The sequence below is a fragment of the Pelecanus crispus genome, chromosome 3 (assembly GCF_030463565.1).
Source record: "Pelecanus crispus isolate bPelCri1 chromosome 3, bPelCri1.pri, whole genome shotgun sequence".
NCBI classification, from domain to species: Eukaryota; Metazoa; Chordata; class Aves; order Pelecaniformes; family Pelecanidae; genus Pelecanus; species Pelecanus crispus.
Window position 1 is genome coordinate 101,865,855 of NC_134645.1, and position 16,772 is coordinate 101,882,626.

The following is a 16,772-nucleotide window of genomic DNA, read 5'->3' on the forward strand; positions in this document are numbered from 1 at the left end:
CTGATCTGGTTAAAGCTGTCCCTGCTCACTGCAGGGGGGTTGGGCTAGATGACCTCTAAAGGTCCCTTCCAACCCAAAGCATTCTATGATTCTATGAAAGGAAAGAAGGGTATAAATAGAATAAATGGCAGAGGTCAAGAAATAGAGACAAAAAATAATCTATCACCAATTATTAATATGTAAGAGATCTCAAACTGACTTTGGTTTGCTGTCATAAAATTACTTCTAGTCTGGTTAGATTAGGCCCGTACTTAGAATTACATTTCTAAAACCAGTTAAAATAAAAATTCAAAACTTATTTTTTCCCAGAAAACCTTCAACTTCCCTAAGAAGAATCTTTCCCAATTTGCAGCAACAGTTTTAAAGCGCTTTGACTGTCACAGTTGTTTATTTTAATGATTGTTCTTAAATAATTCTTACGGTCTTCTAATGCTCATATTTCTCGTAGTGTCTCCTAGAATAACATTTTAAAATAACTAGAAAAATAAAAAATTACAGAGGCATGAGCATGCCTAGATACCAGCTGTATTTTAAGCTGGAGCTCTCATTGAATGAAAATGTAAACTTGTCTTTACTACTGGTATGCTACTGAAATAAGATAAAAATTGTACTTTTTGCACATATTTATTAAATGCATTTAATATACACAAATATATAAATAATACAGTGTAAAACAAGACTCATTACAGCTCATCACACTTTGCCTGTACTACCTGTTTTAAATATGCTCCTTCTTGCTAATATAACTAATTCGTTATTTAAAAGGTTGGAGAGAGAAGCAAATTAAAAATGTTCTTTGTTTCTCATGCAAGCCTTGCTTAAAATTTAAATAAATTCTGTTTTATCCTTGATATCAGATAATATATGAGCTATAATAACTTAGGTTTATTAGAATATAAGTAGGTGTGGAAGGACAAATAAATATACTGGTCTGCATTTTTAACATGTCAAACTGTTTAGGAAAGGATAGATGAATAAAAACAGAGTAGATAATCTTTTGGAAATCCATAATACTTAATACTATTAGTACTTAATATTAATTATTATTAGTATTATTAGTAGTAGTACTTAATATTAATTAGTACTTGCTATTTTAATTATCCTAATATTTCACATTTTGCAGTGCTTAGCACAAAAGTCACATAGGCTTTGTAACTTATGTAGCAAGAGCAAAACAGAAAAAAAAACCCTTTTTTTGATAAAGTTACACATAAGAATGTGGCAGCTAATGATTCTAATAATAAGATTCAGTAACTGGTTTTGGTGAGTTTTAAATAGCGATTTTTATCAGAACCACTCAGCTGTAGCACTGTTTAGAAATTAGACTTCTTACTGTGATTTTTCTACACTTCAGAATCCATGTTTCATACTTTTATTCACCTTAGTCTTTGAAGTTAAGCCTAAAAAGTGTTTCTTTGCCATGAGTTAAGCAATCTGACTCTGTAATAGAGTTATTAACTAATATTAGAGCAAGCCACAGGCTAGGAAAAAAAGGGCCAATTGCCTCAAAAGTCAATTTTCTTTCCCTTGTGGAGCAACACTATTCATACATTCACTGTTTTAAGATACTGTGAAGAACAAGTAAATGGTGCAGGTTGCCCAGAGAGGTGGCAGAGGCCCCATCCCTGGCAACATTCAAGGTCAGGTTGGATGGGGCTCTGAGCAACCCGATCTAGTTAAAGCTGTCCCTGCTCACTGCAGGGGGGTTGGGCTAGATGACCTCTAAAGGTCCCTTCCAACCCAAAGCATTCTATGATTCTATGAATAATTCATTACCAGAAGACTGAAAGGCAGTTTAGTTGCTGGGACTTCGCTCTGCATAGATCTTGTTTTAGCTTGGTTTTCTTTAGTAAAGTTAAAGTAAGGGTTAAACCAACTGAAGATGAACAGGTATCCTGTTTTTTTGTTTAGTTTTAAATAAGCTTGCTTATATTTTATTTTATATAAATGCAAACAGACTTGCATAATGCAAACAATGTCATAATAAAAAATGGGAATAGTCTAGTTTTGTTAGTGAATTTGTATGGTTATATAAATGGTTAAATCAATAAAAACTTAAAAATGAAGCCTTAGAGTAGCAACTTGGAAAACATCCTTAAATTAACAAAAAAGGCTGCATAACTAATGTTAGGAACTCAATATGGTTTAGAGCAATTGCAAATATGATTTCACAGATGCTTACGTTTTTGTGTTCACATTTATTTCACAGGGTTAAATGAACTGCTGTTCACAAAATTAAGTTGCATGAAGATTGTCTGTAGGAAAAAGCCGTGCTTCGAATAGAACAGAATTTTGTGACGAAAAGTTTTCTGTAGAGGCAAAAAGACCATAACTTTCCGGGGGGGGGGGGGGGGGGGGGGGGGGGGGCGGGGAGGAAATCACAAAGGCAAACCTGGGGTTTCTTGCTGGTGTACATCTCCCATAATGTGCCAATGATAAATAGTCTTAAGATATGTTCTTCCTGTTGGGCCTTAATGGAAAAAGAGTTACACCTCAAGAAACATGGTCTGGCAGAAAAACTCAGAACACATGGAATAAAGGGAGATTTCTACATTTCCATTTGTGTGTTTCAGTTTCCAGGCAAGGTATTTTTTGTCCTTTCTGTTTACCAAAAAATTAAAAATTGTAACACTCCCCCAAAATACCCTGACTCTATAGTATCTTTAAAAATGAAGTTACTTCCAGTCAAGTTTTGCTCTAGACATGGAAAAAGTACCTGGAGTATATATCTGTATGGTAAAAATTCTGCTCAACCTACACATGCAGAGTACAGGCTTGAAGATTTACCATGTTCATAATTTAGATCCTTGTTGTGTGTGATGAACCTTTTTCATTGTAGTTTCTATTTGCCAGATGTTCAACTGCCATTTTCCAGTAAAGTAACATTGACTGGGGCTTAAGGAAATAATTAATTCTTCATTTACAGTGTTGGAGAAGGGAAAATGTGCAAAGGCTCTTAAATAACACTTTCTTACCACACACAGAGTTAATTGGATAAAGCTGTGCTAGTGTGCATGTATGGTTTTGGGTATGTGTGCAGGAGATTAAAAAAAATTAGGTTTTGACCCTGTGTATAGCTGGTATAACCCACTCTTATAAATACTATGTTATGTATTGCACAAAGGAAGGCTATATACAAGGAATAACTATTGTGTTATATATGCATTTATTGTGTTCTTCAGAGGACAAGCAAAAGAAGATTTGGAAGAACTCAAAGCTACCATGTATTTTAATCTGTCTACAATGGATAGTAATACGTAATTGCAATAAATAAAGGGGAAGAAACACATACATAGGTATCAAATCCTATTCCTCCAGTCTCTTGCTCGATTCACTGCATACCTTCCACCACACATCTTCCTGTCATTTTATGTTGTTAGTGTATACTATGCCCTGACCGACAGTCTCACCTCTCTGAGCCTTTCCTCATATGAGAGATGTGCCAGTCTCTTAATAATGTTGGTGGCTCTTCGCTGGACTCTCTGCAGCATGTCCATCTCTCTTGCACTGGGTAGCCCAGAACAGGACACAGCACTCCAGGTGTGGCTTCTCCAGCGCTGAGCAGAGGGGAAGGATCGCCCCCCTCTACCTGCTGGCAGAGCTCCTCCTAATGCAGGCCAGGAGGCTGTTGGCTGCCTGGCAGCAAGGGCACATTGCTTGCTTGCATTCAATTTGGTGTCCACCAGGACCCCCAGGTCCTTCTCTGCAAAGTCTTGTATCTGTCAATACCTTTTTTATCTACCTATACTTACATATAATTTATCGTAACATGGCACCTTCAGTTACTGTAAATCTATGGAGATGAAATGTTATATAACATTTTTTAGTTTACGTATCCTGCATCTATGCATGATATACATATGTGAGTAATGTCTTGTGCTTGATGTGACAGTCCTCATGTAACAAGAAATCTGCAAAGCATAGAATTTCAGTAGCTGATTGATAGATGTTTTTAGTGAGACCAGAAAAAGTACTGGGGCTTTCTGAACAAAACTGTTGCCAGCCTCCTTTCACTGCTAATTTTGTAATCCATTTCTGGAAGAGTATTTTTGGAAATAAGTCCTTACCTCACATTCCTGGTGTTATGTGAATACCTAACCTGACAATAGAACAGTTTTTAAGAGGTGTCTAATAGTGCTTGTGAGTATGGATTAGTAGTCCTCATTTTTGCCTTTTGTGTTTGTAGCATCTTTTTTTCCATTCTAACACTTGTTTTCATGGCACTGATAAATAAGCAAAGACTTGAGGAAATCTCAGAAAAACTTTCCAATTCATTAAAATATTTAAAAACTAATTTGGGTGGGGCTGTGATGTAATAGAAAATGTTAACATGTGGGCTAGTAATGTAATTTGTCACAATGTATTTTCTTTTTTCTTTCCTTGGCAAAATTCCCAGAAAATTATATTCCCTTTCCAAGTTCGTGTCTCAGTATTTTATTTAAAAAATACAAAATACTTCAACAGAATCTTTTTGTTTCTTATATTAACCTTTGATTTACTGTCACTTCAAATATTTCCCACTTCTTGGATTCATGCTGCCAATTTTCTTCTCTCTTCACAGAGAATATTTTGCACTTATTGAGCCTGAATTTGGGAGTACAGAGCAGTAACAGTAAACTATCAATTAAGCTTTTTTTAGGTAGCAAGTTGTATTTAGATGCATGGAGTAGCCTTGCCTATGTAAAACACAGAGGACAAAAAGTTACTTTCTTTTTTTGACTAGAATGTGTAGTTAACCTACCAGTGTATACTGAGGTCATCTTGAGTGTCCAGGCTGCTTTCACACAATTATTTTTCTGTTGTCTTAGTTTGCTCTGTAAATAAGGTACTGACATTTAGTATTTGTCAAAATGATCTATCTTAACTTTGAAAGATATCCTTCAGGTTTATTTTCTGGCTTTTAAAATACATCTCAATGGGTTCAGAAAATCCATGTTACAGAAATCATGGCTGTGTCCCAAGCAGGCATAGCTTCTGTGTTAGTCAACATAAGCACAAAACAAATGGGAAAAAGTACAAATCACAAGTATGCTATATTCAAATTGGTTGGCACAAAGGTTGATTTGACCAGCTATAGTAGAATATACATGTAAATAATTTAAATTTAAGTACTGGAAACAATGGATCTGTTCCATACTGTATGACACCTCAGGACAATTGTACTGAGCTTGGCTTTAAACCATTAACTTTCTTTCATTTTTTATTTTGTTATCTTTGTTCCAATAAAATACTCTTAAGTAGTTAATTTGGCAGGAGGTGGGAAGAGTATCATCATAGAAGGGTCTGGGACAACTGCCCAATGTACATTTGCTTCAGAGTTCTGATACTTAACTTGCTATATTTTTAAACTGTATTAGGAAATTAAATAATTTCACTTTACTGTTAATGTAAAAGTTCATATCCCCATATTTCTTTGAAACACAGTTGTCGGTTTCCAAAGTGCAGAGTCAGTAACAAAACAGGGAAAATGCAGCAGTATGATTTGCAGACTGTAAACACCTGTAGATGCCACAGTGTTAGTACCTTACACATTTGATCATCATGCTGTAGCAGTTTATTTACACACTCAGCCTTTTAAAAAAACCTCCTAAACTTGTTTTACTGTTAATGTTTTCCAACTTACATGGATTTTAATAGGCTTTAAAAATCTACCCTGAAGGCTGTTGCAGTGTTTAGCAAGTAATGAAATAATTCATGTTAGTCATGTTTACCGTCAAAGTGTTTCCTAAGTTTTGGTAGAAAGAGGCCTTGATAGAAGCAAGCGTCTCGCAAAAGAAGCAATTAAAACTTCTGCTGAATAGAACTATTTGCATTGCTGCCCCTCGTTAATTAATAATCAATTCAGCAGATGTTCACCTTTCTCATTTTTTTCTTTTTTTCTTTTTGTAGATGTAAGCAGGAAAAAGATACTTTATGCTTTTCAATTCTGTGAGACTATGTTAAACATTGCTTTATATGCAGAGAGCAGATGATTTTGAATCTGGAGATAATACTGGAGTCTGGTTACAATTTGGTGTAATAGCTTTGCAGTGTGATGAAAAATGGTCTATAATATATATAGTTCTGAAGTAGATATACACACTGTTGAAGTTTTATTCATAGAATCATAGAATCATAGAATCATAGAATCATCTAGGTTGGAAAAGACCTTTAAGATCATCTAGTCCAACCATTAACCTACACTACCAAGCCCACTCTAGACTAATCAAGGGTAGACCAGACTAAACCATATCCCGAAGTGCCACATCTACCCGTTTTTTAAACGCCTCCAGGGATGGTGACTCCACCACCTCTCTGGGCAGCCTGTTCCAATGCCTGACCACCCTTTCCGTAAAGAAATTTTTCCTAATTTCCAGCCTAAATCTCCCCTGGCGCAGCTTGAGCCCATTTCCTCTCGTCCTATCGCTAGCTACTTGGGAGAAGAGACCAACACCCACCTCACTACAACCTCCTTTCAGGTAGTTGTAGAGAGCGATAAGGTCTCCCCTCAGCCTCCTCTTCTCCAGGCTAAACAACCCCAGTTCCCTCAGCCGCTCCTCATAAGACTTGTTCTCCAGACCCTTCACCAGCTTTGTTGCCCTTCTCTGGACACGCTCCAGCACCTCAATGTCTTTCTTGTAGTGAGGGGCCCAAAACTGGACACAGTATTCCAGGTGCGGCCTCACCAGCGCCGAGTACAGGGGGACAATCACCTCCCTGCTCCTGCTGGCCACAGCATTCCTGATACAAGCCAGCATGCTGTTGGCCTTCTTGGCCACCTGGGCACACTGCTGGCTCATGTTCAGCCGGCTATCTACTAACACCCCCAGGTCCTTTTCGGCCAGGCAGCTTTCCAGCCACTCCTCCCCAAGCCTGTAGCGTTGCATGGGGTTGTTGTGACCGAAGTGCAGGACCCGGCACTTGGCCTTGTTGAACCTCATACAGTTGGCCACGGCCCATCGATCCAGTCTGTCCAGATCCCTCTGCAGGGCCATCCTACCCTCGAGCAGATCGACACTCCCACCCAATTTGGTGTCGTCTGCAAACTTACTGAGGGTGCACTCGATCCCCTCATCCAGATCATTGATAAAGATATTGAACAGGACTGGCCCTAAAACAGAGCCCTGGGGAACACCGGTCGTGACCGGCCGCCAACTGGACTTAACACCATTTATCACTACTCTCTGGGCTCGGCCACCCAACCAGTTCTTTACCCAGCGAAGAGTATGCCTGTCTAAGCCGTGAGCTGCCAGCTTCCCGAGGAGGATATTATGCGAGACGGTGTCAAAAGCTTTGCTAAAGTCGAGGTAGATGACATCGACAGCCTTTCCATCATCTACCAGGCGGGTCACCAGGTCATAGAAGGAGATCAGGTTGGTCAAGCAGGACCTGCCTTTTGTGAACCCATGCTGGCTGGGCCTGATCCCCTGGTTGACCTGTACTTGCCTGTGGAGTTCGCTCAAGATGAACCTCTCCATAATCTTCCCCGGCACCGAGGTCAGGCTGACAGGCCTGTAGTTCCCCGGGTCCTCCTTCCGGCCCTTCTTGTACATGGGCGTCACATTGGCAAGCCTCCAGTCATCAGGGACCTCCCCTGTTAACCAGGACTGTTGATAGATGATGGAGAGTGGCTTGGCAAGCTCCTCTGCCAGCTCCCTCAGTACTCTCGGGTGGATCCCATCCGGCCCCATAGACTTGTGAGCGTCCAGGTGGCATAGCAGGTCATTAACTGCTTCCTCCTGGACTATGAGGGCTCCATTCTGGTCCCTATCCCTATCCTCTTGCTCAAGGGCCTGAGTACCCTGGGGATGACCGGTCTGGCTGTTGAACACAGAGGCAAAGAAGGCGTTAAGTACTTCAGCCTTTTCCTTGTCCTCGGTGACAATGTTCCCCCCCACATCCAGCAAAGAATGGAGATCCTCCTTGGCTCTCCTTTTATTGCTGATGTACTTATAAATTCATTATAATTCAGTTTAATCAATCAGAAATTTTGTGCTCACAGCACCTGATCATTAGTGTATTTAATACTACCACCATAGAGCTAGAAGACTTGTATTTATGCTATCTGGATAACTACCAAATCAACCTGTATTCTATCTAATACAGTATATAGGAGACAGTATTTCACATGTCATGAGTTGTCTATTAAAGGTGTTAAGTTGGGTAGCTATATAATCCTGAGAATTTTCATAATAAATGTTTTTATGTTGAGTTCTGTTTGGACTGCATGCTGAACAGTACAACTTGGATGATTGTAAATATCTGTGTGTTAGGCATGTCAGTGTAATATCTAAATAAAGTAGTTTTATAGAAGAGATATCTTTTATTAGAAGAACGTGGAGGAGGGAGGAAGAGATAGTAAAGTATTTGGGGTACACAAGTTGATTATACAAAAAAGTAGATAATAATTAGTGTTGCATGCTTACCTCATACTCTCTTTTTTCATCATATTAGTAGGCCAAACTATTGATATATTTATAAAATTTCCAAGTTTTGAAATGGTGAAGCACCTGTTAGAAGACTAAAAATGCACAACAGTCAGCACTAATACCTTCTGTAATTGTATTAAAAATACAAAAAGTAACATATTTATTTTACTTAATATGTTACAGAGATACCAATGTGTTTGCTTGCCTGGATGGGAAGGAACATTTTGTGAATATGAATCAAATGAATGTAATTCAGAACCTTGTAAAAACAATGGCACCTGCATGGATCTTTTCAACAACTATCGGTAAGCATTGCATCTTTTCACTACAGGATGATGTTCCAGGATGACAGACTTATGCATGTAGTTATTTCATTTGTCAGCTTCTGGAAAGGAATGTTCTCACAGAAAGACTTGTGTCATGGATACACTGCTTTACTGCACATTCATTTGAAGTCAGCAGACATAATTAATTGTAGATGGAAAATTTGAAAAAAAAAAAAGCATCAGTTCAAAACACTTAGCAAGTAATCTAATCTGGAACTGTATTTTGACAAGGAAAAGACAGGATTTCTTTCTGTCATATATACGCTGTAAGCACTGGAGATGATTTAAAAAGTGGGAGTGGACATAGTTGTACAATCTTAGATGAAGAGATTATATCATTGCTGCCACCTTGTGGCTTGAAATCACAACAAAATAATAACTAAAATTTACAGTCACACTGGGAGAAAGCATGAGGATTTGACACTAACCATATTATTTTTAACTCAAACCCCAATCTTTATTTCATGCATGCCTTTATGATTTAAAATTTATTTTGTTTCAGTATTACGAGGATAAGGACTCCATAAACAATCTAGCTTCTGTTACTTGTAGCCAGGGTTTACCTATATTATGATGTCAGTACTAGAACAGTCCTGTATGTGAATGTAAATTCTTAATGGATACTGATATAGCTGCATAAAGAACACAGTGTAATGACTGTACACAGTACACAGTCTAGTTGTTGTACAGTGATGACGTTCCTGGCAATATAGACAATAATCATAAGTAAAACCTACCACAGTTGAAAACAGAAAAACGATTCCCCAAATAGCTAAAGATAAATTTAACTAACTTTAATATATATAAGTTTTTGCATTAGTTTATGTTCAGAATTTAACTGAAATACTTTGTGTTATCCTAGAGCTGCATTTATATATAGTATTATGTGTTATTTTGGTAAAAATCTTTTTAAGTCCAGTAACAGAAAAAGAAGAGTCTAGTGAGGCTGATAAAACTTGTTAAAATATTTTTAATTGCTTTTTGCATTTTTTTAAGTCTGTTGGGACATAAAACAATTTGTTAAAGATTTTTTTTATTTTTGTAGTTCTTATTTTTGTGAAGTTGGTAGTTCTTTGTACTCTACTAACAAAAAATAATTTTATAACTGCATACTGTTTATATCTGATTAGCTGTTACGTTACGGCAATTTGAATTCTTACATGATATAATGGATTGTATAGGCAAATGTACAGTTTCACCAGCCTCAAGGACAGTTCTAGATGCATGAATATTTTGCGACCATGTATCTTTACCTGTCCTTACATTTGACCTATTTTTTCAACCTCTGGAAGCATTATATATATTGCAGACAGCAACATAGCTTCCCCTGATTTGTTCATAGCTGGGTCAACTATGTATGAGCAAATCCAAGGACTCCCTATTGTTTAATTAGGAAAAAAAATGCTCAAAAAGTACTTTTTCTGGATTTGGCAAATACTGAACTGTTACAGAAAACATTTACAAGAGAATTGGTTTGAACTGTAAGCACCACATACACTTTTTCTCAGAGCTGTTTGTCCTAGCAGACATAACAGAGCAGGAAAATTAGATGTATGATGGAATCATCATGTACAACGGTGTCCTGGTTTTGGCTGGGATAGAGTTAATTTTCTTCCTAGTAGCTGGCATAGTGCTGTGGTTTGGATTTAGTAGGAGAAGAATGTTGATAACACACTGATGTTTTAGTTGTTGCTGAGTACTGCTTATGCTAGTCAAGGACTTTTCAGCTTCCCATGCTCTGCCAGGTGCACAAGAAGCTGGGAGGGGGCACAGCCAGAATAGTTGATCCAAAACTGACCAAAGGGCTATTCCATACCATATGACGTCATGCTCAGTATATAAACTGGGGGGGGGGGGTTGGCCGGGGGGCAGCGATCGTTGCTTGGGAGGTGTCTGGGTATCGTTTGGCGGGTGGTGGGCAATTGCATTGTGCATCACTTGCTTTGTATATTATTGTTGTTATTATTATATTGTCATTATTACTATTTTACTTTATTTCAATTATTAAACTGTTCTTCTCTCAACCCAGGAGTGTTTCTCACTCTTACTCCTCTGATTCTCTCCCCTATCCCATCGGGGTAGGGGGAGGGAGTGAGTGGCTGCGTGGTGCTTAGTTGCTGGCTGGGGCTAAACCACAACAAATGGTCATGATAAGCCAAACAAAACCAACTTCTTCACAGATACCTGTAGTTGGAACTGGGAGTCAAAGACTTGGTAACAAGGAAAGTGGGTCTAGACCAGTGTTTTTGTTGTATAATCTAAAGCAATTTCATTTCAATTATCAGAGTTGTCCTAGTTTATACTTACAGTTTTTAAAAGGCATTCTGCTTTTTTTTCACAATTACTCTTTCTTAATATCAAAGAAGTGTTGGTTTCTATTACAAAACTACAGTGACAAAGTGTTCATCTCATGGTAGCTAAGCAGCAGCAGTGACTAGTGTCTGATCCTGAGGACATCCAGCCATATCCTTAAAATTAAACATAGTCTTTAAAACAGGATAACTGGATTCTAACTGCCTAATGGAAAAGACCATTGGCATTCTTGAGCTGTGCCTAGGCATTGTTTTGGACAAGCACTGGTTGGTCTGGACCAAAGTCAGGCCAGGAAATGCTTTAAGAATGCAACAGTGATGGACAATGCAGTTTCCTTGCCTGTGGCGATGTTCTGGCACTGTTTATTTTGCTGGTGTCAGTGTAGCTGCTGGCAACGATATTCAGAATTTTCTGAATTTCTTTGAAGTTGGCCACACCACTGCTGGTGTTTGATATCACTTCCAACTTAAATCAATGTAAAGAATAGATAACATAGCTTTCTTTTATGGCTTGATAATATTCATTAGTTTACTTTCTCTTAAGTATTTGCAGATCCATCTGAAAACATCAGTTCTTGAAAAACTAGGTAATTTATTGTGTAACAGCATGAAAAATATATTTTTGTACAGAAAAAACCCCAAAAGAATATAATACAAAAGGAAATATTTTTGTACCAAGTTTCAAATCTGTAATGAGAATAATAATACAGACCATAATTTCTAATTAAAAATTTCTCTTTTAAGTTCATTTATTTATCTGGTGCTATTCATTTTTGATCCTTGATATGAAAACTTTTGCTGCCAAAACTGAAGAATCAATAAGTGTGCCAGAACAGAATTTTTTTTTTTTTTATGGATTCCATCATAGGAAAATAAATCACATGCTGACAGGAAAAAAAAAAAGCCTTCTCAGTTGCATGTTTTTATTTTACAAAATCAGAATAAGACACTGAATCAATAGTTAAGCTTGAATTGTTAAATGTGAATAAATTGTTATGTAATTCCTGTTTCATTCCAGTTAATTTTTGTTCAGCTGATAAACTGGGAAATTTCTTTTTTTTTCCTTCTTTTCAGTTTGGCACATGGCACAGCAAATAAATTAATTTAGAATAGTTTCGTGCATGTATTTCCAGTACTCTGTGAACCTCACTCTAATTCTCTTGAATAATGTCTCAAATTATGTCTCTGAACATTTATAGACAGGTGCAGCTATTATCAGGTGAATTCCCTGTTTCTCCTCTATCTTATTGTATCATCTCTCCTGATACTTCTGAGGTTTTGCCCGAATACATCAAACCCTAATTAAAACCCTTGTGTCTCTTTTGCTGTTACCAGCTTACAGGGAAACTTTTAAGTGAAAATCTCTTCAACTCCTTGCAAAATAAGAGGCAACATAGTTTTATGGATGAACTGGTGTTTCTAAGGATGTAGAATAGTTTGGAACTTCGCTGTAATCATTATGATGTTAAAACTTGGAGGATTAACCAAGTGTCTCTCCAAAGTACTCAATTCTTTCTCTATATCTACATTGAATCCCACAGATTCATGCTTTTTGCCATTTTGTCAGTATTTGTTGTTGAGGTTGTTATAAAGAATAAAGATGCTAAGTGTGTTGTTGCTGCTTTTCTTTTTATAACATAGCTATGGACTCCTCCATACTAAACAAGAAAGTAGACTTAAATATATTTCCTTATGCCATCAATTGATCTTATATTCTTTATAACAGTTTTGGTGTTTACTTAAAGTAAAAGTTTACTTTTTTTTAAAAAAGTTATCCTTTGTCAGCAGTTGAATCCATCCACTAAGATACCATTTTAATAATCTGTGTAAACTGAAGTGCAGTTCTGGTTTTATACCTGTAGTTTATTCTTTTTCCTCTGTTACTCTTTTTTAATGTTTTCCTTTTTAAAAAAAAAAAATTAAAAAAATACAGGATAGTCTCCCTTACTGTATCTTGGTTCACTGATTGGGACTCATGCTGACTGTGTTAGTCAGTCTAACAGTGCCAGTCCTTAGCAGCAGAGCTCTGTACAGAATCTCTATGCAGAATCTCTACTCCTTCTGACTTTATAGTAAAGTATAAATTCTTTTCATTGTAACTCCATTAAAGGTAAGTTTGTTGCAAATGAATATATAGATACATATATCATTTAGGAAATTAGTGCTCTCTGTGATGGGAATATTTAAAAAGACTGACAAAATATGCAAGTTCCAAACTGCAGAATAACTCCTTACTGGGTTGCTGATATCATTAACATTACACATTGCCAAAGGTTAATTCTTAATCACTGTTAATCATTATCACTGCGTGTACAACACCATTAGTCCTTACCATTAGTAACTGTACAAACTAGTATTATTTATATATTTATTTATATTTGTGTATTTATCATTTATGTTTATGTAATCATGCAGTACTATGGAACTGATGCTGTTTAGTTAGCACTGCTGGCTGTGGCTGTTGATGGTTCTTAGTTGCTGAGGTCAGGGTAGTCAGTCCCTAGAGTTCTTCAGTGGGGGAAGCAGGAACCACAGCAGCCTGTCTTCTTTTTTTCCCTGCCTTTTCTCACTTTCATCATAATCAATGATTATGATAAAGCATAATCACTGTTTTATGCTTCCTGCTTCCTCTACAAAAGAAAAGTGTGATCATATCTGCCCTTCGTGTCTTACTTTTGGAATCAGGACCCCTTCTTGTTTTACTTATTTTTGCAGAGACGGACATCTTTCCTGTCTGCTCATTCTTACCCTTTAGATTTTACTTCTGGCACATGCTTTCTTACACGCTATTTGTGCAGCTATAGCACAGGTCTCCATTTGCCCCTTCACAGTTATGGATATTATTTATATATTTAAGCCTAGTTGTGTTACAAAATGCTGTAAGTGGTGTTACAGTATTATGAAATGCTTATTAATTTTATCCAGTTATGCTATTTTAGTGTACTTAGGTTTGGAACAAATATTAGGTACAGTTCCCTTAGCCTGCTTCTAAGCACCCTTTTTTGGGTGCAGTGGTTCTCTTCTTTGGCTACATATGATACAGATCTGAGTTTTGCCTAATGTTGTGACTGTGTCACACATGGGTACTCAGTAAAATATTGTAGATAGTTTTGTAATGTTAGTTGTATGACTCTAATTCTAGGAGTTAGCTTTTTTTTTTCAGAGGTGACTCTGGCACTGAAACACCTCTTTCCCACTACCTTCTGCAAAGACAAAAGTTGGTAAATGCCAGTGTTACCTTTAAATATGAGGCTTAAGTTCCTTAAGCACTTGTGAGAAATCAATGATAATGTGCAAAAATGTTTTCTGTATTTAAATGCTCTTCATTTAAACCCTTTTGTTCTTTATCCTGTCCTGTGAAAGGCCCTAGTTTTCCTACCTCCCTTTAGACTCCGGTTGCGTTTGTAGTGGAGGGTCTTTTGAGTAATTTCAGAACTCATCTCAAACTGTGCAAGTCTTCCTTAGCAATGCTTCTTCAATTAGTAACCATGCCATGATCATCTTTCTTTATCTTTACTTAGGTAATAATTTATGCCAGCTGACAATTTGGGTAACCATACTGTCAACCAGAGTTAGACCTATTCTGTCTCCTGCCTGTTACTTTGTCAGTCCATTCCCAAATACAACATCTTGTCCTGGAGCTCCCATCTTTGCTTCTTAGCATTTGAAGCCAGATCTTCCTTTCGGAATAAAAAAATAGTTTTTCTTTAGTGTAACTGTCATCTACCCGTGCTGAGTTCTTAAAACAGGACTAATCTTATGTCATTAGAATGTATGCAGTGTTATGCATACCATGAACTTTAACTATAGTACTGTTACAGAAAAGCAGCAGAGTTTTGCTCTTCCCCCCCCCCCCCCCCCCCCAACTTCGCTTTTCCAAATAAATCCTCTCCAGAAGTTAAAATCGGCCTCTGCATTTTCTCAAAACTATGTAAGAATCATTCTGTGCTAAGTTGTACAAGCAGGTCATTCCTAAATCAGGGATGGGTGGATAATGAATTAGCTAAAGAAATTAGCTGTCAGCCTGATCTCGGTGCTGGGAAAGATTATGGAGCGGTTCATCTTGAGTGTGCTCAACAGGCATGTACAGGTCAACCACGGGACTGGGCCCAGCCAGCATGGGTTCATGAAAGGCAGGTCTTGCTTGACCAACCTGATCTCCTTTTATGACCTGGTGACCTGCCTGGTGGATGAAGGAAAGGCTGTGGGCATCATCTGCCTGGACTTTAGCAAAGCCTTTGACACAGTCTCCCATAGCATTCTCCTTGGGAAGCTGGCAGCTCATGGCTTGGACGGGCATAGTCTTCGCTGGGTAAAGAACTGGTTGGGTGGCTGAGCCCAGAGAGTAGTCGTGAATGGAGTTAAGTCCAGTTGGCAGCCGGTCACAAGCGGTGTTCCCCAGGGCTCTGTTTTGGGGCCAGCCTTGTTTAATATCTTTATCGATGATCTGGATGAGGGGATTGAGTGTGCCCTCAGTAAATTTGCAGATGAGACCAAGTTGGGTGGGAGTGTCGATCTGCTGGAGGGTAGGATGGCCCTGCAGAGGGACCTGGACAGGCTGGACCGATGAGCTGAGGCGAACTGTATGAGGTTCAACGCGGCCAAGTGCCAGGTCCTGCACTTGGGTCACAACAACCCCATGCAGCGCTACAGGCTTGGGGAAGAGTGGCTGGAAAGCTGCCTGGCCGAAAAGGACCTGGGGGTGTTGGTTGACAGCTGGCTGAACATGAGCCATCAGTGTGCCCAGGTGGCCAAGAAGGCCAACAGCATCCTGGCTTGTATCAGGAATAGTGTGGCCAGCAGGAGCAGGGAGGTGATTGTCCCCCTGTACTTATCATAGAATCATAGAATGCTTTGGGTTGGAAGGGACCTTTAGAGATCATCTAGCCCAACCCCCCTGCAGTGAGCAGGGACAGCTTTAACTAGATCAGGTTGCTCAGAGCCCCGTCCAACCTGACCTTGAATGTTGCCAGGGATGGGGCCTCCACTGCCTCTCTGGGCAACCTGTTCCAGTGCTTGACCACTCTCATTGTGAAAAATTTCTTCCTTATGTCTACTCTAAATCTATTCTTCTTTAGTTTAAACCCATTATTCCTTGTCCTGTCACAACAGGCCTTGCTAAAAAGATTGCCCCCATCCTTCCTGTAGGCCCCCTTTAAGTACTGGAAGGTCACAATAAGGTCTCCTCGCAGCCTTCTCTTCTCCAGGCTGAACAATCCCAACTCTCTCAGCCTGGCCTCATAGGAGAGGTATTCCATCCCTCAGATCATTTTGGTGGCCCTCTTCTGGACCCGCTCCAGCAGGTCCATGTCCTTCTTGTGCTGAGGGCCCCAGAGCTGGACGCAGTACTCCAGATGAGGTCTCACCAGAGCAGAGTAGAGGGGCAGAATCAACTCCCTTGGCCTGCTGGCCACGCTTCTTTTGATGCAGCCCAGGATACGGTTGGCTTTCTGGGCTGCAAGTGCACATTGCTGGGTCATGTCCAGCTTTTCATCCACCAGTACCCCCAAGTCCTTCTCCACAGGGCTGCTCCCAATCTCTTCATCCCCCAGCCTGTACTGATACCGGGGGATTGCCCTGACCTATGTGCAGGACCTTGCACTTGGCCTTGTTGAACCTCATGAGGTTCACACAGGCCCACCTCTCCAGCTTGTCCAGGTCCCTCTGGATGACATCTCATCCTCCTGGTGTGTCAACCGCACCACTCAGCTTGGTGTCATCTGCAA

At 39.0% G+C, this 16,772-nt stretch overlaps 1 protein-coding gene across 1 annotated transcript in view; it reads left to right on the top strand.

The window, feature by feature from the left end:
- Nucleotides 1-16,772, top strand: part of LOC104027713 (protein eyes shut homolog) — a 961,671-nt gene that overhangs the window by 354,262 nt on the left and 590,637 nt on the right. The window contains exon 21 of the mRNA XM_075707654.1: nt 8,592-8,713. Coding sequence (XP_075563769.1) covers nt 8,592-8,713 — 122 coding nt within the window. The remainder of the gene's footprint in view (nt 1-8,591; nt 8,714-16,772) is intronic.